The sequence below is a fragment of the Plecotus auritus genome (assembly GCF_963455305.1).
Source record: "Plecotus auritus genome assembly, chromosome: 13".
In the NCBI taxonomy this organism is placed as follows: Eukaryota; Metazoa; Chordata; class Mammalia; order Chiroptera; family Vespertilionidae; genus Plecotus; species Plecotus auritus.
This window is the reverse complement of record NC_137779.1, coordinates 23,823,788-23,842,923: the sequence shown is the minus strand read 5'-3', so window position 1 is coordinate 23,842,923 and position 19,136 is coordinate 23,823,788. Positions and strand designations below refer to the sequence as shown.

General features: G+C 53.6%; 1 protein-coding gene across 4 annotated transcripts in view; it reads left to right on the top strand.

The window, feature by feature from the left end:
- Positions 1-19,136, top strand: part of ACACB (acetyl-CoA carboxylase beta) — a 98,670-nt gene that overhangs the window by 64,412 nt on the left and 15,122 nt on the right. For 2 of the 4 annotated variants that reach the window (XM_080650747.1, XM_080650749.1), the window contains 22 exons: positions 651-797; positions 1,544-1,732; positions 2,511-2,611; positions 3,671-3,697; positions 3,983-4,071; positions 4,158-4,282; positions 5,147-5,260; positions 5,439-5,552; positions 6,028-6,117; positions 7,085-7,203; positions 7,589-7,726; positions 8,505-8,604; positions 8,682-8,789; positions 10,669-10,725; positions 10,960-11,001; positions 12,130-12,345; positions 13,630-13,785; positions 14,819-15,022; positions 15,854-16,009; positions 16,946-17,068; positions 17,173-17,442; positions 18,604-18,701. In XM_080650747.1, coding sequence (XP_080506873.1) covers positions 651-797; positions 1,544-1,732; positions 2,511-2,611; positions 3,671-3,697; positions 3,983-4,071; positions 4,158-4,282; positions 5,147-5,260; positions 5,439-5,552; positions 6,028-6,117; positions 7,085-7,203; positions 7,589-7,726; positions 8,505-8,604; positions 8,682-8,789; positions 10,669-10,725; positions 10,960-11,001; positions 12,130-12,345; positions 13,630-13,785; positions 14,819-15,022; positions 15,854-16,009; positions 16,946-17,068; positions 17,173-17,442; positions 18,604-18,701 — 2,783 coding nt within the window. The remainder of the gene's footprint in view (positions 1-650; positions 798-1,543; positions 1,733-2,510; positions 2,612-3,670; positions 3,698-3,982; positions 4,072-4,157; positions 4,283-5,146; positions 5,261-5,438; positions 5,553-6,027; positions 6,118-7,084; positions 7,204-7,588; positions 7,727-8,504; positions 8,605-8,681; positions 8,790-10,668; positions 10,726-10,959; positions 11,002-12,129; positions 12,346-13,629; positions 13,786-14,818; positions 15,023-15,853; positions 16,010-16,945; positions 17,069-17,172; positions 17,443-18,603; positions 18,702-19,136) is intronic. The other 2 variants (XM_080650748.1, XM_080650750.1) reach the window with 1 other exon arrangement.

Genomic DNA, 19,136 nt, shown 5'->3' with positions numbered 1-19,136 from the left:
ATTTGACAACACTGGCCAGGGCTAGAAAAGTATATTTTTAAAAACCAGATAGCTTCTTTTCCCCAGACTATTCCATTAGTTTTGTTTTCCTTCCCATTCTTTTATTATTCTTTCTTGAGGGTTCCGAAAGCTAGAAACAGTCTGCGCCTTTTTAGATCATTGGGAAGGTCTGTGTGCCTGCAGTGTGACTCCTTTCAGCAAACATTTCCTGGGCCAGGTGCACAGGCTCACACTCACCTACGAGATAAGCCCTTGTGATTCAGCTCGGCAACTCCGGTAAGGGAGACTGTGGGAGGTCCGACAGAGAAGCCAACATCAGACTGTGGAGAAGGACGAGATGAGGTGTTGGGGGGCGGAGGGGGGGGGCAGAAGCTGAGGGTTCCGGGCCAGCAGAACAGATCTCCCAAACCTCCTGGTCCAGGGCCTCGCACATAGTAGGCATTCTGCGGGTACTTCTAGAATGAATTCACAGACAAACGGGCACATTAAGTCCATCTCGCCAATTTAACTTCCCAGTATGTTGTTTTGGGCTCCATCCTGAGAACACTGTCCATGTGACTTGCGTATTGGCAGGTCTGCCTCGGCCCCCGCTTGTCTTGGTCGGGAGGCCACGGTGTCCTTGACCTCGGGTTCTCGTTGTGTCTCATCAGGCCAAGCCGTTCACAGGGGAGCTCCCCGCCCAGCAGACCCTGCCCATCATGGGGGAGAAGCTGAACCAGGTCTTCCACAGCGTCCTGGAGAACCTCACCAACGTCATGAGCGGCTACTGCCTGCCGGAGCCCATCTTTAGCCTAAAGGCAGGTCTCGTGTGAAGGGCGGTGTGTTTTCCACACACGTGTAGGTCTGTGTGATGAGCTGGAAGGATTTGCTCCCTGAGGTCAGAGGGCTTTACTGATGCACGTTCAGCCTCGGTTTGATTGTACACGTTGGGGTACTTCTGTCTGACTATACAAACTGTTGTCAAAGTGACAGTTGGTGTTTTAGGGGTTAGTTTAGCTCCACACTGAGAATGTTCAGGTAGTCAGTTAAGAAAGGAGTCAGTATGGGTCACTCTTTTATTTTTCTAAAGTGTTTTTATTGATTTTTAGAGAGAGAGGAGGGGAGAGGGATAGAGAGAAACATCAACAAGACAGAAACATCATCAATCGGCTGCCTCCTGCACGCCCCCTACTGGGGATCGAGTCTTCAACCCAGGCATGTGCCCTGACCAGGAATCGAACCGTGACCTCCTGGTTCATCGGTCGACACTCAGCCTCTGAGCCACACCAGCCGGGCACATGGCCGTGTGTTTCAGCCTCACACCGTGCTGGCTGTGTGGGTGCCTGCAGGGCAAGTGGGACCTTCCTAGTGGGAGAACTGGTTATCCCCTGTGGTCAGGGGACCCTTCCTTCCACTCTGGGCTGTCCCAGAGTCTGCTGGGTCCAGGTCTTGGGCCACTCGAGTGCGTGGGGCCTGGAGGGGTTGAGTGTGTTGGGTGCCTCGTGGTGGGTGGCGGTGCCCACCCCCCGCAGGACCTCGGGCTGATGCTGTGGTCCCGCTGCAGCTGAAGGAGTGGGTGCAGAAGCTCATGATGACCCTGCGACACCCGTCGCTGCCGCTGCTGGAGCTGCAGGATATCATGACCAACGTGTCGGGCCGCATCCCCGCCCCCGTGGAGAAATCGGTCCGCAGGGTGATGGCCCAGTATGCCAGCAACATCACCTCTGTGCTCTGCCAGTTCCCCAGCCAGCAGGTGTGTGCCCCCTGCCCAGCCCCACCAGGGTGCCCGTGCCAGGCCGGGTGGCTCCTCGGGAACTCAGCTCCCGGTCGGGCTGGACTTCTGCCCTCTGATTGAGTCGAGCGTCGTGAGACCATGCACGGCCCGAGATGTTGGGGGCTGAGCCTTCCCTGTAGAATCCCAGCATTCCCCCGGGCAGCAGATGCTTAGAGGAACATAAGCAGTTCTTGGGCCTCACTCCAGAAAGCTCGGATGCAGAAAAGGAGTACGCAGTTGGTACACAGTGAGCGTTTTCCAGAGATGCTGGCTGAAGTGATAGAGGAAGTTGTGAGTTTTTCTTGCTAGTTTGTAGCTTAGATTCTCCTCCTTGTAAGGTGATAATCTTGCAGCTATGAGTATATGTAGTATTTGTTAAAAATGGAAAGGGAGCGAGAGATAGAAACATGAATGATGAGAGAGAGTCATCGATCAGCTGCCTCCTGCATGCCCCCCACTGGGGATAGAGCTGCAACCTGGGCATGTGCCTCGAAGGGGAATCGAACCGTGATTTCCTCGCCGCTGAGCCACACCGACGGGCCATTCTGGGCTCTTGAATTCCTTGAGCAATACGCTGAGTAGGATGGGCAGAGCTGTTTGTGGGTGGCCAGAGGGCTTTGGGGCTGGAATTCTCTTTTTCCTAATGAGCCTCAGACGGGTCTTCCAGGGGAGCCGGGGTGGGTCCTTCGGGTGACTTCTGTGTGGCGACCGGATTGTGTGGTTGGGAGTGGCCAGACCTGTGCTCTTTCCCGTCCAGATAGCCAACATCCTGGACTGCCACGCGGCCACCCTGCAGCGGAAGGCCGACCGGGAAGTCTTCTTCATGAACACACAGAGCATCGTGCAGTTGGTCCAGAGGTGAGTCCTGGGCCCTGCGTGGGGTGCACTTGTCACTCTGAGTCATCCCCTTTGTTCCACCAGGGTAATGCTGTGGGATTCTCTGAGGGGCAGGCTCGACCTGGGAGATAGCACGTGGGGTCGGGAAACGCTGATGACAGTCCTGGCATAGCCATTCCTAACAGCAGAACCCCAGGCAAGGCACCTGACCTCTGTGGATCTCAGTTTGCCAGTTTATAAAATGGGAATAAAACCACCTCATGCGCAATAAGTCATCCTAAGTGGATTAATTTTTTAAATTATTTTTATCCTTACCCAAGGATATGTCTTCATTAATTTTTTCTTTTTGAGAGATAGGAAGGGGGAGAGAGAGAGAAAAAAACATGGATGTGAGATAGAAACATCCATCGGTTGTCTCCCATACGTGCCCCAACTGGGGGATTGAATCCGAAACCTGGGTATTAGCCGTGACTGGGAATCGAACCAGCGGCCTTTTGGAGCACGGGACGATGCTCAACTAGCTGAGTCACCCAGCCAGGGCCATGTCGTGTATTTTTATTTTCATTTTAAAATATATTTTATTGATTTTTTACAGAGAGGAAGGGAGAGGGAGAGAGAGTTAAAAACATCGATGAGAGAGAAACATCGATCAGCTGCCTCCGGCACACCCCCTACTGGGGATGTGCCCGCAACTAAGGTATATGCCCTTGACCGGAATCGAACCTGGGACCCTTGAGTCTGCAGGCCGACGCTCTATCCACCGAGCCAAACCGGCTAGGGCATGTTGTGCATTTTTAAAATCACATTTGAATAAATGGGCATTATAGGTTCTTCTCTTTTGTTGTTATTGGGTGATGCTGGGGTTAAGCTGGTTTCAGCTTCTCTAAAACTCCCGAGAAACCCCGTTCCCTGTGTTCAACCTGACAGAGAAGAAATGTTAAGGTTAAAATTTGGTTTTACAGGGAAGCGAAATTGACACATATTGTTTGGTAAATGCCTTTCAAGTCTTGCTTTTTTCCAAACTGTCTTTACACGGTGGATGGTTAATTGAAAATTTTTCTTTTCAACCATGCATGCAAGGCTGACCCCTTTCAGCATCCCAACTCTGTAAGTGTGTTTCCTTCTCTGTGGGGATGGGGCAGGCGCCATCCAAAGGCTCGGGCGTGGCCTCTGGTGTGATGTGTGACCTTGGGCCAGTCCCTGCTCTCTTTGCCCTACAGTTCATGCAAATAAACCAACTTGCACATCCCTCCCAGGCCTAAGGATCAGAGGGCTGCTGCCCCACATGCTTGACTCCTTTGCTTTATTTTGAAACCCTACAAGCCCTGCCTATGGCTATTCAGGCGCCAAGAGGTGGGGCGGATGACTAAGGCGCCTCCCCTTCCTCCCCAGATACCGCAGCGGGACCCGCGGCTACATGAAGGCGGTGGTGTTGGACCTCCTGAAACGATACTTGCAAGTCGAGCACCACTTCCAACAAGGCAAGCGTGGCCCTGGCACCGGTGACACGCCCCCGGGGCGGGCGGGGCCGGAGCCTTACCCCGCCCGGCCTTCTGTCTCCCTGCAGCCCACTACGACAAGTGCGTGATAAACCTCCGGGAGCAGCTGAAGCCGGACATGGCGCAGGTGCTGCACTGCATCTTCTCCCACGCGCAGGTGGCCAAGAAAAACCAGCTGGTGATCATGCTGATTGTACGTGGGAGAGGGCACCCCACCCGGGCCAGGGCAGCTGGGTCTGCGGACGTTTTCCGGGAAGGGCCAGAGAGGAAATATTTTATTTTACTTTTTTAAATATATTTTATTGATTTTTTAACAGAGAGGAAGGGAGAGGGATAGAGTTAGAAACATCGATGAGAGAGAAACATCGATCAGCTGCCTCCTGCTCAACCCCACTGGGGTTGTGCCTGCAACCGAGGTACATGCTCTTGACCAGAATTGAACCTGGGACCCTTCAGTCCGCAGGCCGATGCTCTATCCACTGAGCCAAACCGGTTAGGGCCAGAGAGGAAATATTTTAGATTTTGCAGCTCAAAGCTGCCTCTGTACACTGTAAGCGAATGTGCGTGGCTGTGTCCCGATAAACGTTGTCAGCCCCTGGGGAGCTCGTAACCAACACCTGTTGTGTGCCAGGCCCTCCTGACATGATGGGGGTGAGGCATATTGCTTCTCTGACCTCAGTTTCCTCATCTGTAAAATGGGGATCATGACGGCAGCTCCTCAAAGGGTTGGGAGAATTTGGGGAGATGCATGTCAAGGGCCTAGCTGCTTGCCTGGCCATAGGAAGCACCCCATCACTGTTGGCCATTGGTAGTGATGCAGGCACAGGCTTAGATATGTTTTTTCTTACCGGGGGGTTAGGGTGTGTTTGGGGTGATGAAGGAGTGGATAGGGTGATGGTGGAAAGGGGAGGGGGTGTGCCTCCGGCCGTGCCAGGTGTCTTCAGAGGCCGGGCAGCCGTGTGGTTTGCCGGGGCAGCCACACCCTGGCTGGGGATGGTGCCGGCAGGTTTCCTTCTGCCGGACAAAAGCCACTCAGATTCTGTTTCGTCCCCCAAAGGATGAACTCTGTACCCCAGACCCTTCCCTGTCGGAGGAGCTGACCACCATCCTCAGCGAGCTCACGCAGCTGAGCAAGACCGAGCACTGCAAAGTGGCGCTCCGAGCCAGACAGGTAGGGCTGTGGGACGCGGCCCCACTGTGCGCGGGCGCGGGGTGCCGTCCTCCCGCCGCGCTCCGCCCCCACCGTGCACAGCCCCTTGCTGCCGCCCATGTCCAGCTCGATGGGCCCGGCCCCTGGCTTCTCCCCTGTGAGGGTGGCTCACCCCGGCCCCTCCCCCCGCTCCCCACAGGTCCTGATCGCCTCCCACCTCCCCTCCTATGAGCTGAGGCACAACCAGGTGGAGTCCATTTTCCTGTCTGCCGTCGACAGGTACGGCCACCAGTTCTGCCCGGAAAACCTCAAGGTGAGGCTGTCTGCATCCCTCCACCTTCCACAGAGCAAGGCTGTGGCCCAGGTGGGGCCTGGGGGAGGCGGGCTCCCTAGCCCTCAGTGCAGGGCACAGGCACAGAGGCCAGCGAGGCCGGGCTGCCAAGGGGGTTGGGGGGCTCCAGCAGCAGGGCTCGCCCGGGAAGGATGCGATGGAGCTTTGGACGCTGCCAGCCTCACGTGGCTGAGTCTCGGCTTCATCTTCCCCGTCTCCCCTGCCCCCCACTCTGCTCATTTACAAGCTTCCAGGTATGCCCTCTGCATCTGGGAGCCCCGTGCAGTCAGCTCAGAGCTGCTCCCACATTCAGATCTTAGGGGCCTGGGGCACTGGCAGTGCTTGGCAATAACACCACCGGCTTCTCCCCCTTGCTCCCTCCCCTCCCACACAGCCGCGGGTTGGTTAAATTTACTCAGGTTTACGTTTCTCTCTTTTCCCTAACCATTTCCTGTAGAAATTAATACTCTCGGAGACGACCATATTTGACGTCCTGCCCACTTTCTTCTATCACGTCAACAAGGTGGTTTGCATGGCGTCCTTGGAGGTAAGTGGGAGGGGCCCCTAGGACCACACAGTACCTACCGCACGGGCCAGTTCCAGCATCCACACACCTTGCCCCGGGCCACAGATGTGCTCTTATTCTACCAATAAGGTAGACTGTTACTATTCCCATTTTACAGAGGAGAAAACAGGCTCAGAGAGGTGAAGCAGCTTGCTCGAAGTCACACAGCGAGGAAGTGACAGAACGAGGGTTCATGCTAGGTCTGCCCTTGTCCAGAGTCCTTGCTGGCAACCCCTACTATCTCGTGTTCCATTCCTGCCTCCTCCACACAGGGACAGTTAAACTCGGCATCCAGGCTCTTCCTGGGGCTGGTCACATAGGCACCGTCGGGCTAGTACACACCAGCATTCCAAACTCCCAGAAAGAAAGCACATGTTGAACATAAATCATATAGTTTGCACACTTCAGGCGCCATAAACTGTTTGTATCAGGCATAGTGGGAAATGTCCCCAAATCCAAATTCCCAGATGCAACCAATAATTTTTTATATTGATTACCTGTTGAAATAGTGATACGTTAGGTATTAGGGATAAAATAAAGTTATTAAAGTACTATTGACCTGATACCTCTTTATTAAATGGTTTAAAATTGCATACGTGGCTTGTGTTCCATTTCTATTGGACAGGACTAATCTGGAGCAGAAGTTGGTCAACTATGGCCCGTGGGCTACATCCAGCCCCCTGCTTGTTTTTATACATAAAGTTTTATTGGAACAGCCACAGCCATTCATTTACGTATTGTCTGTAGTAGATACAGATGAATTAAGTAGTTGTGATACAGATGATATATCCCTTACAGCCTAAAATAGTTACTTATCCAGCCCTTTGCAGAGAAAGTAACATTCTGAAATGTGAACGAAGTTGCTCTTAACGACGGCTTAGAGATAATTTAGAGGTCATTTCTCCAGCCTGCGTTTCCTCAGGTTTCGAAGGTGCTCCCGTCCCTTTAGGTGTATGTGCGGAGGGGCTACATCGCCTACGAGTTAAACAGCCTGCAGCATCGGCAGCTCCCGGACGGCACCTGCGTGGTGGAATTCCAGTTCATGCTGCCCTCCTCCCACCCCAACCGGTACGCAGTGTTAGGGGAGCAGAGGCCTGTGGTGTCTCTAGAATTGAGCCTGCCCCTCCCCAGGCTTCCGGGCCCGGGACACTTCCAGAGAAACTGGCCTGAGAGTGTTCATTCCGTTTGGCTGAGTTCACTACTTTGGATTTACCTGGGGACCCTGTTGGGACTACACTCCTATGCGTGCTTCATTCATTCATTCATTCATTCACTCACTTGTTGAGCTCTTAGTCCTCAGCCCTGGCCCTGACCTCAGTCCCCTCCACCTCCAATTTGATGCCCCCTTTGGGGAGAGCTCCGATGCTGGCTCACCCAAGTTTCCAGGGCAGGACAGCTCATGGGGCCAGATCCGCGGCAGCGGCCTCATCCCCCACCGGCCGTCCCCCTGCAGGATAGCCGTGCCCGTCAGCATCACCAATCCCGACCTGCTGAGACACAGCACCGAGCTCTACATGGACAGCGGCTTCTCCCCCCTGTGCCAGCGGATGGGTGCCATGGTCGCCTTCAGGAGATTCGAGGAGTTCACCAGGTACCCAGGGTGTCTCCCAAACACCCCCAGGAGAGGGGCCGAGTGAGCTGCTTCTGACTCCCCTCTGTTCACGTGACACATGGGGTGGGGGCGGCCCAGACATATCGCACAACAAATTAATAATCACAGTTTAATAATACTGTAGCCTAGAGCGTGGGCTTTCGTGTCAGCCCGCCTGCGTGCGAGTTCGGGCTCCGCGCTTCCTGTGACTCGGAGCTAACTGCTTGACCTTTTTGTGCCTTTGTTCTCTCATCTGTTTAATGGGAACAAGCAAAGGAACTGCTTCATAGGGTCACCAGGAAAATTAAAGAGATAGTGCATTTTAATATTGTATTTAAAGTATCACTGATATGTAAATAACGTAATAAATGTCAGTGGTCAGTCCTACTACAGTTATTGCCTTTTTTAACCCTTTCCTGCGTGTTACGCATTGTACTTGCGTTATGTGTGTCTTCACTCCGGCGCCAGGAGCTGTAGTGATTACACCTGTTGTCCTCAGTTGACTCAGACGTGGGATGAATCTTGAGGGCCTCCTAGCTGGTAAAAGGGGGGCCCAGCTGACGCCCCAGAGTCCAGACAGCCTTCCTTTTGTTCATGATCTCAGATCACATGGGCTCATTCTTCCCGTTTGGGAAAGACCCCGTCTGGGGTGCCTTGGTCCTGGTCAGGAACACAATGAGCTCGCAGAATGGTGGGTGGGAAAAGGGAGGACTCAGGCCTGACCCACGGCTGAGGCGGAGCAGCCCCTCAGCCCTCCCTCTCTGTCCCGCGTCCCCAGGAACTTCGATGATGTCATCTCCTGCTTCGCCAATGTGCCCCGGGACGCCCCCCTCTTCAGCAAGGCCCAAACCTCCGTGTACTGTGAGGAGGACTGCAAGGTAAGTGCCTGAGCAGGAGCGAGCGGGGGTGGGGGGGGCTGGGCCCAGGTCCTTTACGCCGCCTCGTTCCCTCCTAGAACTTCCGCGAAGAGTCCATCCACATCCTGAACGTGGCCATCCAGTGCGCTGAGCACCTGGAGGATGAGGAGCTGGTGCCGATTTTGCGGACCTTCGTGCAGTCCAAGGTGCCTGCGTGTGCCTCTGGTTCTGGGTCCCGGGGGAGGAGGACGGGCTGTCTTGGGGAGGTGTCCCATGCACCCCAGACCTGCTGAGTGTTTCAGAGCCACAGAGCTGGCTTCTCACCCGAGCTCTGCTACTCCCCATGGCTGTGACCGTGGCAGCGGTGGCCAAACGAGGCAGAGCCTCGGCTTCTTCCCCATAACACGGGGGTGGCATTTCTCTATCCCAGGGTTGCCATGATGAAATGACAAAGTCTGTGCACTTAGCCTGTGCCGTGATGAAATGACAGGGTTAATACACCAGTTAGCACAGAAGCACATTCGGTATATGGTTCTGGGTTTGGTGGAGTGTGTGTTGGGATAGCTCAGAAAAGTCACAATTTTGAAACGGTCACGTGCATTGACATCCGTGTATGCAGGTAACCGCAGGCTGCTTTTATAAACGTGGTGGCCATTGCCAGTCTCACCCTGGCAGTGGGGACACCTGTTATGTATGCTCAAGGGCCTCAGCTGCAAGCAGATGTGGATCAGCTTGGCAGGTGTAGGTCAGAGAAACAGCAGGAAGATGCTGTGTGACCTCAGGCAGGTTACTGTACCTCTCTGACCCTTCGTTTCCCCATCTGGGATGCTAAGATTCTTGGCTCACATATAATCACATCTACCAGCCACACTGTCTGGCTGTTAGTTCTTGACCCTCCTGGCTGGGTGGTAATTGTACGTGTTGTGTTCCCCATGTTATCCTGATGGACTGGACTTGATGTCCCTCAGAGGACCTGGCCGGGTGCTGAGTCATGGATAATGCCGTGAATGGTTAGGGACATCAATGTTAGTGATGTGCTTAGCCTTTGCCTGGTTCAATCCACAGCTGATGGTGTTCATTGTAGAACATGTTTAAGGTACAGACAAATCCGAAAAGTAGGTTTTATTTATTTATTTTTTTAAAATATATTTTATGGATTTTTTACAGAGAGGAAGGGAGAGGGATAGAGAGTTAGAAACATCGATGAGAGAGAAACATCGATCAGCTGCCTCCTGCACACCCCCTACTGGGGATGTGTCCACAATCAAGGTACATGCCCTTGACCGGAATCGAACCTGGGACCCTTCAGTCTGCAGGCTGACGGTCTATCCACTGAGCCAAACCGGTTAGGGCGCGACAAGTAGGTTTTAAAACAGAGCCCACAGCCTCACCGTCCAGAGGCAGCCACTGGGAAACTATTGGCATATTTCCCCGTGGCCTGTTACTTCTTCTTTTTTTCAAACAGAACATTATCGGTAGGTTTTTTAAAATATGTTTTTATTGATTTTTGAGAGAGGGAAAGAGAGAAACATCTATTGGTTGTTTCCTGCCTGCACCCCCACCAGGGTACGAACCCACAACCTGGGCATGTGCCCTGACTAGGAATCAAACTGGCGACCTGCCAGTGTCAGTAAAGACTTCATGAAATGTTAAAAAAAAAAAAAAAAGTCCGTATATCTTAATATAACATTGACTATAATTCACAGGGCACACTATTCTCCCACTTAAAGTGTACCAAAATGCTTTCTGGTATATATCTTAGAGTTGTGTAAACATTATTATAATATATTTTTGTCCCCTGGCCCCCCAAAAAACCTCTACCCTTTCGCAGTCACTCCCCATTTTTCTTCAACCCAGTACCCTCCTCCTCCGTCCCAGGCAACCGCTCATCTACTATCCAACTACGGATTTGCCTGTTCTGGACATTTCATATAAACGGGATCAGACAGTCTGAGGTCTTTTGTGACTGGCATCTTTCTCAGCATAATGTTTTCAAGGCTAATCCACGTGGTAACACGTATCAGGACTTCTTCATCCCATTTTGTGGCTGATACCATTCCATTGTGTGTTTGGTTTTTAACGCAGAAAAACATCCTTGTGGATTACGGGCTCCGAAGAATCACGTTCCTGATTGCCCAGGAGGTCAGTCAGTCGATGCTCAGCACACGGTTTGCGTCTCCTCCCTTCTCCAAGACCCAGAGCCGTTCACTTGACGTTTACGCTGCAGATTGGGGTGGAAGAGATGGCGCGCTGGGGAGGATGGCTTTCCAAATGAGGCACCCTAGAAGCAGATGGGGTCACCCTTAACAAGCACACGCGTGTGGACACGGGTCCTGCTGGATGTAATGGTCTTCTGTGTGGATTTCTCTTTTGCAGAAAGAATTTCCCAAGTTTTTCACCTTCAGAGCAAGAGACGAGGTATGACCAAAAGCAGCGATATGTTCTCTCCCTGGCATCTCTGATTTTCAGGAAGCCTGCCCCCATGCTCTAGAAGGTGGCAACTTTCACGCAGACTCCCCGCTTCCTCTGGGATATTTCCACGGAGAGCCCCGAATTTCCATGTGGAGCTCAGACCTCGTGCCTCTGCCCTTCAGCCTTCACTGCAGGTCTCTCTGTCGTGTGGACAGTTTTTGGACTTGCTGGTGGACTCAAAGGTGGTCCGCCCAACCCATTTTTCTTCTCTTTTTTCTTTTTATCCTTGATTTTTAGAGAGAGTGGAAGAGAGAGGGGAAGACAGAGAGAAACATGGATGTGAGAGAAACACATCGATTGGTTGCCTCCTGCACCAGCCCCATCCAAGGCCCAGGCTGGGGAGGAGCCTGCCCCGAGGCACATGCCCTTGACCGGAATCAAACCCGGGACCCCTCGGTCCGCAGGCCGACGCTCAACCATTGAGTCACGCCGGCCGGGCGCTAGTGGAAAGCAACTATTCGTTGCTTTCTTTCTTTCTTTTTTTTTTTTTTAAATATATTTTATTAATATTTTATAGAGAGGAAGGGAGAGGGATAGAGAGCTAGAAACATCGATGAGAGAGAAACATCAATCAGCTGCCTCCTGCACACCTCCCACTGGGGATGTGCCCGCAACCAAGGTACATGCCCTTGACCGGAATCGGACCTGGGACCCTTCAGTCCGCAGGCCGACGCTCCATCCACTGAGCCAAACCGGTTTCGGCCGTTGCTTTCTTTTGAGGACGAATTTCCATAAGGAAACCAAGGGCCAGTGACTTCTTGAGAAATACTCCGTCCTGTGCCAGAGAGGGAACTGCCTGGCTGTGCGGGCAGGTGCTGGGAGCTAGCTGGGCTCACCCGGGAGCCTGCTGCCCGCACGCCAGCCTGGCCTGTCGTCTGGCAAAGTCCCAGCCCTCTTGAGCCTGGGGGGTTGCTCACAATTATGACATATCGACCGTACATTTTGAGGGCTAAACCCGCAGACACCAGCGGACTGCAGGACAGGGTGTGGACCAAGCAGGGTCACGGTCCAGCGTCCAACTCGGTGTGTGTGTGTGTCTGTGTGTCTGTCCATCCTCTCTCCGTCGGCCTGCAGTTTGCAGAAGATCGCATTTACCGTCACCTGGAGCCCGCCCTGGCCTTCCAACTGGAGCTCAGCCGGATGCGCAATTTCGACGTGACGGCGGTGCCCTGCGCCAACCACAAGATGCACCTGTACCTGGGCGCTGCCAAGGTGAAGGAGGGTGTGGAGGTGACCGACCACAGGTTCTTCATCCGCGCCATCATCCGGCACTCGGACCTGATTACGAAGGTAGCGTGTCTCGGGTGTTTCTTCCTTCCCTGAGCCTGTCACTCGGCGCTGGCCCTCCCTCTGCTGTCCTGTTCTGTGCCGGGCCCTGGGCCGCACGGGGAATCGCAGGGTGCCCTGGGCGCACAGCCCGGCCCCTCGGACACCCCAGCCCGGGCGGCGGCAGGTGGACACTGGTGGCCTGTGGATTTGTTTCTTCGGTCACATGGCTCTCTGCACGAGAAGAGAATTGCGGGGATAGAAAGAAGATAGGGCTTGTTAAGTGATACGTGCTGGTTGAGTATGTGATTTTTTTTTTCATTTAGAAAAGTTACCCATGATTATGTTGTGAGAGTTTCAAACAACACTGAAAACTGCTTTTAAAGATCAAGGAAAAGGGCCCAGGATCCTGCCACTCGGGCCGGCCTTGGTGACCCTCTCTACACATACGTCCCTACCTGGCGCCGTGGGCGTCCTTTCCGGGCAGCTCAGGCGGAAGGCCATTCGAAGAGGGTTGCTTTTTTCCTGGTCGGTGACTTACAGACCTCATTCCATGTTAACGAAGAGGACCCACTCCACACGGGTGCCTTGCGTGGACGTACCCGTGTGTGTAACTTTTTTTACTGATCCCCCATTGATGGATGTTGAGCGAATCTCTGATTTGCTGCCTTGGTCAAGGAGATGTTTTCATTGGTTTTATTATTGCTGAGGTGCAGTGAGGCCAGCAGATCAGGAGACAGTTGCCATTGGAAAGAGTGTTACTCACAATGCCCAAGAGCGGGGCTCGCCAGGCCGTGGAGGAGATGCACCAGGGATGCACCAGGGCTGTCGGGAGACAAGGGGGGGGGCTTGTTATGGGTGAGAGCCTTTGTTGTGGTTTTTGCAGGAAGGAGTGGGTGAGGCAGGTAAGCAGGCCTGGGATTGGCTAGTTTGGGGAGCCTCAGTGGGCTGTGAGCACAGGGCTGTCTGAGGAGCCGGTGTGATCAGGGCAGGGGGGAGCGTCCGGAGTGTGAGAGCCCACTAAGGAGGGGGTGGGGTGAGGGCTCCGGAGGTGCTGGTTTGCATTGAAGGGCGTGCTCGTGGGGGAGTTGTTTCCTATCGAGGACTCGGCTGTCTCCGGAAGGCGCAGTCTCTCCAGGGCCAGCCAGGCCCCGTCTGTCCGAGCGTCCGGGCGCAGACGGGGAACGCGCACAGCCTTTGTCAGCCCTTGGCCTTCGGAGGGGGCTTTGCTGTGCTCGCCGGGCACGCCTTTGGGCGAAGAGTGACTCCTCCCCGAGGCTTTGCCTCAGCGGCTGCTCTCCTTGGCAGGAGGCCTCCTTCGAGTACCTGCAGAATGAGGGCGAGCGGCTGCTCCTGGAGGCCATGGACGAGCTGGAGGTGGCCTTCAACAACACCAGCGTGCGCACCGACTGCAACCACATCTTCCTCAACTTCGTGCCCACCGTCATCATGGACCCCTACAAGGTCTCTCTCCGGGGGCCCTCGCTCGGCTCCGGGCTCAGTTCCCGGGGACCGGTGGCTCTTCGTGCCATGCTGCCCTGGGCACCGCCTCCTGGCGCTCAAGAGCTGAGTTACAGGACGCGCATGTACGTGCCGGGGCCTCCGTCCTGCAGGTGGAAGACAAACCCTGCACCGTGTCATTCTAGAGCCACAGCCCGGGCCTGTCTCTGTTCCGCGTTCACCCTCCGTGAGCGTGCCTCACTTTGAGGACCACACGGATGCCCCAAACGTCTTGCAAAACGAAAGGGTGTCCTGTCCCCGGGTCCAGGCTCTGCTGGGGACCCCACTGGCTCTTTCTTCATGAGCTGGCAGGGTTTAGGGTGGTGATCGTGGGATGAAAGAAGTCCTGGTACCTCATCCTGGCATCTGTGGGGTGCGGAGGGCCCATGCCGGTGCCCCTGCCCCACCCGTCCTTCCACTTCCCAGCAGAGAAGATGTCTGGGCTTGAGATGCATGATGGGATACAGGTGGTGTCCCAAAGGAGCACGAGCTGTTGGTCACCAGCCTCCGTGTCCTCATCTAAATGGGGGGGTAAAAATGACGGCACTGCCCTCGCCAGGGTGGCAACGTGGATAGAGCATCGGCCTGTGGACCAAAGGGTCCCGGGTTCGATTCCGGTCAAGGGCACGTACCTCAGTTGCAGGCTTCTCCCCAGCCTGGTCGGGGTTTGGTGCAGGAGGCAACCAATCGATGTGTGTCTCTTACGTTGATAAGTCTCTCCCTCTCTTCCACTCTCTAATAATCAATGGAAGATATCCTTAGGTGAGGATTAAAAAAAAAAAAAAAATGCCGGCCCTTCTGAGTCATGAAATGAAAGGAGACAGTGAGCTTTGTGCTTGGCCAGGGGCTGTTGGTCATCAGTAGCAGCAGGTGCGGGTGCACACTGTGCCCGGGCACCTTGCACTCGGTGCATCCTCACTGCGTTGCTGTCGTGTTAGAGCTGCTGGGGGTGCGTGTGGCCCAGGCCCTGACACGGGACTTGCTGTGACCTGGGCAGATTGAGGAGGCCGTGCGCTCCATGGTCATGCGCTACGGCAGCCGGCTGTGGAAGCTCCGCGTGCTCCAGGCCGAGGTCAAGATCAACATCCGCGAGACCGCCGCCGGCAGCGCCATCCCCATCCGCCTGTTCATCACCAACGAGTCAGGCTACTACCTGGACATCAGCCTCTACAAGGAAGTCACCGACCCCAGATCCGGAAACGTAAGGCGGGGCAGGTCCCGAGGTCAGGGCAGAGGCAGGCTGCGCCCTCGAGGGGGACGTGGAGGGAAACGTACTCGGCGGCTGCCTTGCCTGGCCGTGGCGGATCCAGCAGCCCCTCCGAGCTTTGATGATAAACGGGGTAGCCTCTGAATCCCCGGAGTTCATTCCCCTGGGAAGGACGGGGGTTCCGTGTTTAATCCATTCTGGGACCATATTCGGGATCGGATGTGGGGTGCCCTGGGTGTGATTACACGGCAGCCTCCCACATCGGTTCACTTAGGGACATAGGTATTTTCCACAACCGTGTTTTAGAACAGACTTTGGTGAAGTGAATCAAATATCCCATTTTCAGGATATCAACTATCTTCATTTTGAAATAATTACTCCCCAGAACTTGCAAAAATAATACAGAGAAATAAGTAGCACGGAAAGTTCCCGTGTACTTTCACCCAATTTTCCAACGGTGACATCGTACGTAACCGCAGGACCTTGTCAAACTAGGAAACTGACCGGGGCTCAGTGCTGTTAACCCAAATTTGGACTTCCTTCGGGTTTCATCCGTTTTGAGGCCCTCTTGTTTGGCTGTGTGTGTGTGTGTGTGTGTGTGCATGCGTGTGCGTGTGCGTGCATGTGGTACTATAATAGTTACATTCTGGGGGCTGTTTCCACATCTGCCACTGTCCCTCCTTGTGCTGGCTGCCCCCAGAGGCAGAAGAGAGGTTAGCAATGCCAGGCACTCGCTTTGTCACGTGACATGGTTTGCTCCCCGCGCTGGGCTTTCATTGAGGACGTGTCTCCCTCACGCTCTGTTTCTCCTTCTTTCTGGTCCAGATCATGTTTCACTCCTTTGGCAACAAACAAGGAGCCCAGCATGGGATGCTGATCAACACTCCCTACGTCACCAAGGACCTGCTTCAGGCCAAGCGGTTCCAGGCCCAGTCGCTGGGAACCACCTACGTGTACGACTTCCCGGAAATGTTCAGGCAGGCAAGTCGCGCGGCTGAGACGCAGCACGGGCCTGGGTCTCCTTAGGAAGAAAAGGAAGTTACATGTGACCCTTGAGCAATGGGGAGGTTAGGGGTGCCGACCCCCTGTGCAGTCGAAAATCCTCATGTAGCTTTTGAGTCCCCCAAAACTTAGCGGCTAATCTACTGTTGACCAGAAGCCTTCCTGGATAACATAGTTGATAAACACATATTTTGTATGTTACATGTATTACGAGCTGTATTCTTACAGTAAAGTAAGCCAGAGAAGAGAAGATGCATTTATAGTATTTATTGAAAAAAATCGGACGAAGTTGCAGAAGGATGTGTGCAGTGCTATACCACTTACTTAAAGTTTAAGTCGTGCAAAAGACGACTGCATGTTTAAATGTATGCATACATGATGAAATAAAAACATGCAAGCATGCAGAGGGCTGGTAGACACTAAATTCAGGGTAATGATTCCCTGTGGGTAGGTGAGAGGAGGAGGGTCAGGGGTGGGGTGAGGAGGGGTACAATAAGGGCTCCACCACATCTTATTTAAAAAGAAAATCGTAAGCAACTGTGGAAAATTATGATTTGATAAAATGATGAGATTTATTGTTCTGCATGTTAAAAGTAGCTCATGATTGCCTGGTCAGTGTGGTTCAGTGGTTGAGCATCAACCTATGAACTAGGAGGTCACAGTTCGATTCCCAATCAGGGCACATGCCCGGGTTGTGGGCTCGATCCCCAGTAGGGGGCGTGCAGGAGGCAGCCGATCAATGATTCTCATCATCCATGTTTCTCTCTCTCCCTCTCCCTTCCTCTCTGAAATCAATAAAAAAATTTTTTTAAATCGGAAAAGATAAAGTAGCTCATGATTTAAAAAGAGAAAGAACTAGTAAATGTGCCTCCCTACTGGTGACTCAGGTTTTTCCTTTTCCTCCCCTCTCCCCAGGCTCTCTTTAAACTGTGGGGCTCCCCAGACAAGTACCCCAAAGACATGCTGACTTACACGGAGCTGGTGCTGGACCCGCAGGGCCAGCTGGTGGAGATGAACCGACTTCCCGGAGGAAACGAGGTCAGGTCTCAGCGGACCCCAGCGCCTGGCCGGAACCGCCCTTTCCGAAAAGGTCCCCCCGAAGACACAACCCCGCTTCCCTCGTGCGTTTGTGTCGTCACCAGGTGGGCATGGTGGCCTTCAAAATGAATCTGAAGACCCGGGAGTATCCGGAAGGGCGGGGCCTGATCCTCATCAGCAATGACATCACCTTCCGCATCGGGTCCTTCGGCGTGGGGGAAGACCTCCTGTACCTGCGCGCGTCCCAGCTGGCCCGGGCCGAGGGCATCCCCCAGATCTACCTCGCAGCCAACAGCGGGGCCCGCATCGGCCTCGCGGAGGAGATCAAGCACATGTTCCAGGTGGCGTGGGTGGACCCAGAAGACCCCCTCAAGGTGCGTCAGGAGCGGTGTGGCAGCGCCATTCCGCTCGGCCGGCACCGTATCTCCAGTGCAGGCGGCAGTGCCCACGGGTGGAATAAGTCTTCTTACTCTTTTTCTACATACGTTACAGATATCCTACGTAGACAGGCATACAGTGTATCGGTAGTAAAATTTAATGGGAGCCCGGCTGGGCGTGGCTCAGGAGGTCACGGTTCGATTCTGGGTCGGAGCACATGCCCGGGTTGCGGGCTCGATCCCCAGTGTGGGGTGTGCAGGCGGCAGCCGATCAATGAGTCTCTCTCATCATTGATGTTTCCGTCTCTCTCCCTCTCCCTCTCCCTTCGTCTCTGAAATCAACAATAATGACACAATATATGTACATATAATATATTTTAAATTTCATGGGAGGCGATGGCCATTAGGAAAACATGCCTAAGAAGGCTCCTTAGGGGACAGTAATGAAAAAGGTTTATGAACCCTGAGCTAATGCAGATGTGTATACCGATATAGAATATATACTGTATCTCCTGAATGCAGCGAACACAGAGAATGCAAAGGTGAAAAGTACATCGTCCCTGGCCTCGGAGATTTGTTAAAAATCGTGGGGAGATGTGGAGACACCAGCCACACTGGAAGGCCGGATGAGTGAGAGCACACGCTTTATGACGTGAAAATGCAGGGGACAGAGTCACTCTTTGCAACCACAGCCTGGATTTTGAAGGGGGCAATCACCCCCCCCCCACACACACACACAAAAGAGGAAATGATTTTTAATGTGAAAAACGTAACACACACAGTACTATCATAAGTGCGGGGAGAGGCTGGGAATAAGGAAACAGTCTCAAAAATCTCCCTAGGGCAGCAATAGTGAGAAGATAACTGGCAAACAGAAGCAGACCAGGGAGACGTGTGGCGATGTGGTGAGGATGGGTGGAAAGCACTTAGCACAACGCAGATCTTGAGTTTATAGCTCTTATTAGCACGGTATTAATGGCAGACACGTTAACATGTTATTAGCATCCATTCTACAGTGTTGATATGTTTTTAGAAACAGTGGCTGCCATAGTCAGGGAAATGAATTCATAGCTTCATTGGAGTATGTGTGTGTGTGTGTGTATATATATATATATATATATATATATATATATATGTGTGTGTGTGTTTTTTTTTAAGGGATTTAAGTACCTGTACCTGACCCCCCAAGAGTACACCCGGATCAGCTCCCTGAACTCTGTCCACTGCAAACACGTCGAGGAGGAAGGAGAATCCAGGTGAGTGACTCGGCAGGTGGCTCCCCGCTTTGGCCTGGGGTTGATCCAGCTATTCCTGGGGAATCTGCCTCTTTGCCTCCGGCTGTGGTGGTATTTCCAAGAGGGTGTGGCGGGGGGGCGGTGTACAGTGGGACCCTTGAGCTTTGGCACCGATGACTTAAATACCTGGGGTGTTCTCTAAGGTGAACCCCTCCTTGTCATCCCCAAATAAGCCGTGCCTCTCTCAAAGATAGCACATTACACAGGGGGAGCCAGATCCATTTCCCATGAAGTCCCAGAGCTGCAGGCTCACATTATAGGATCAAATTAGCCGACGGATGCAGCAGTGGTTTGGCAAGCTGGGAAGGTGTGGGCAGGGCAGGGGTCGGCTCCACCCGAACATCACAGCTACGGGCTGTCTCTTCCAGGGAAAGTGGTGCGTGTGTTGTTGCTGTT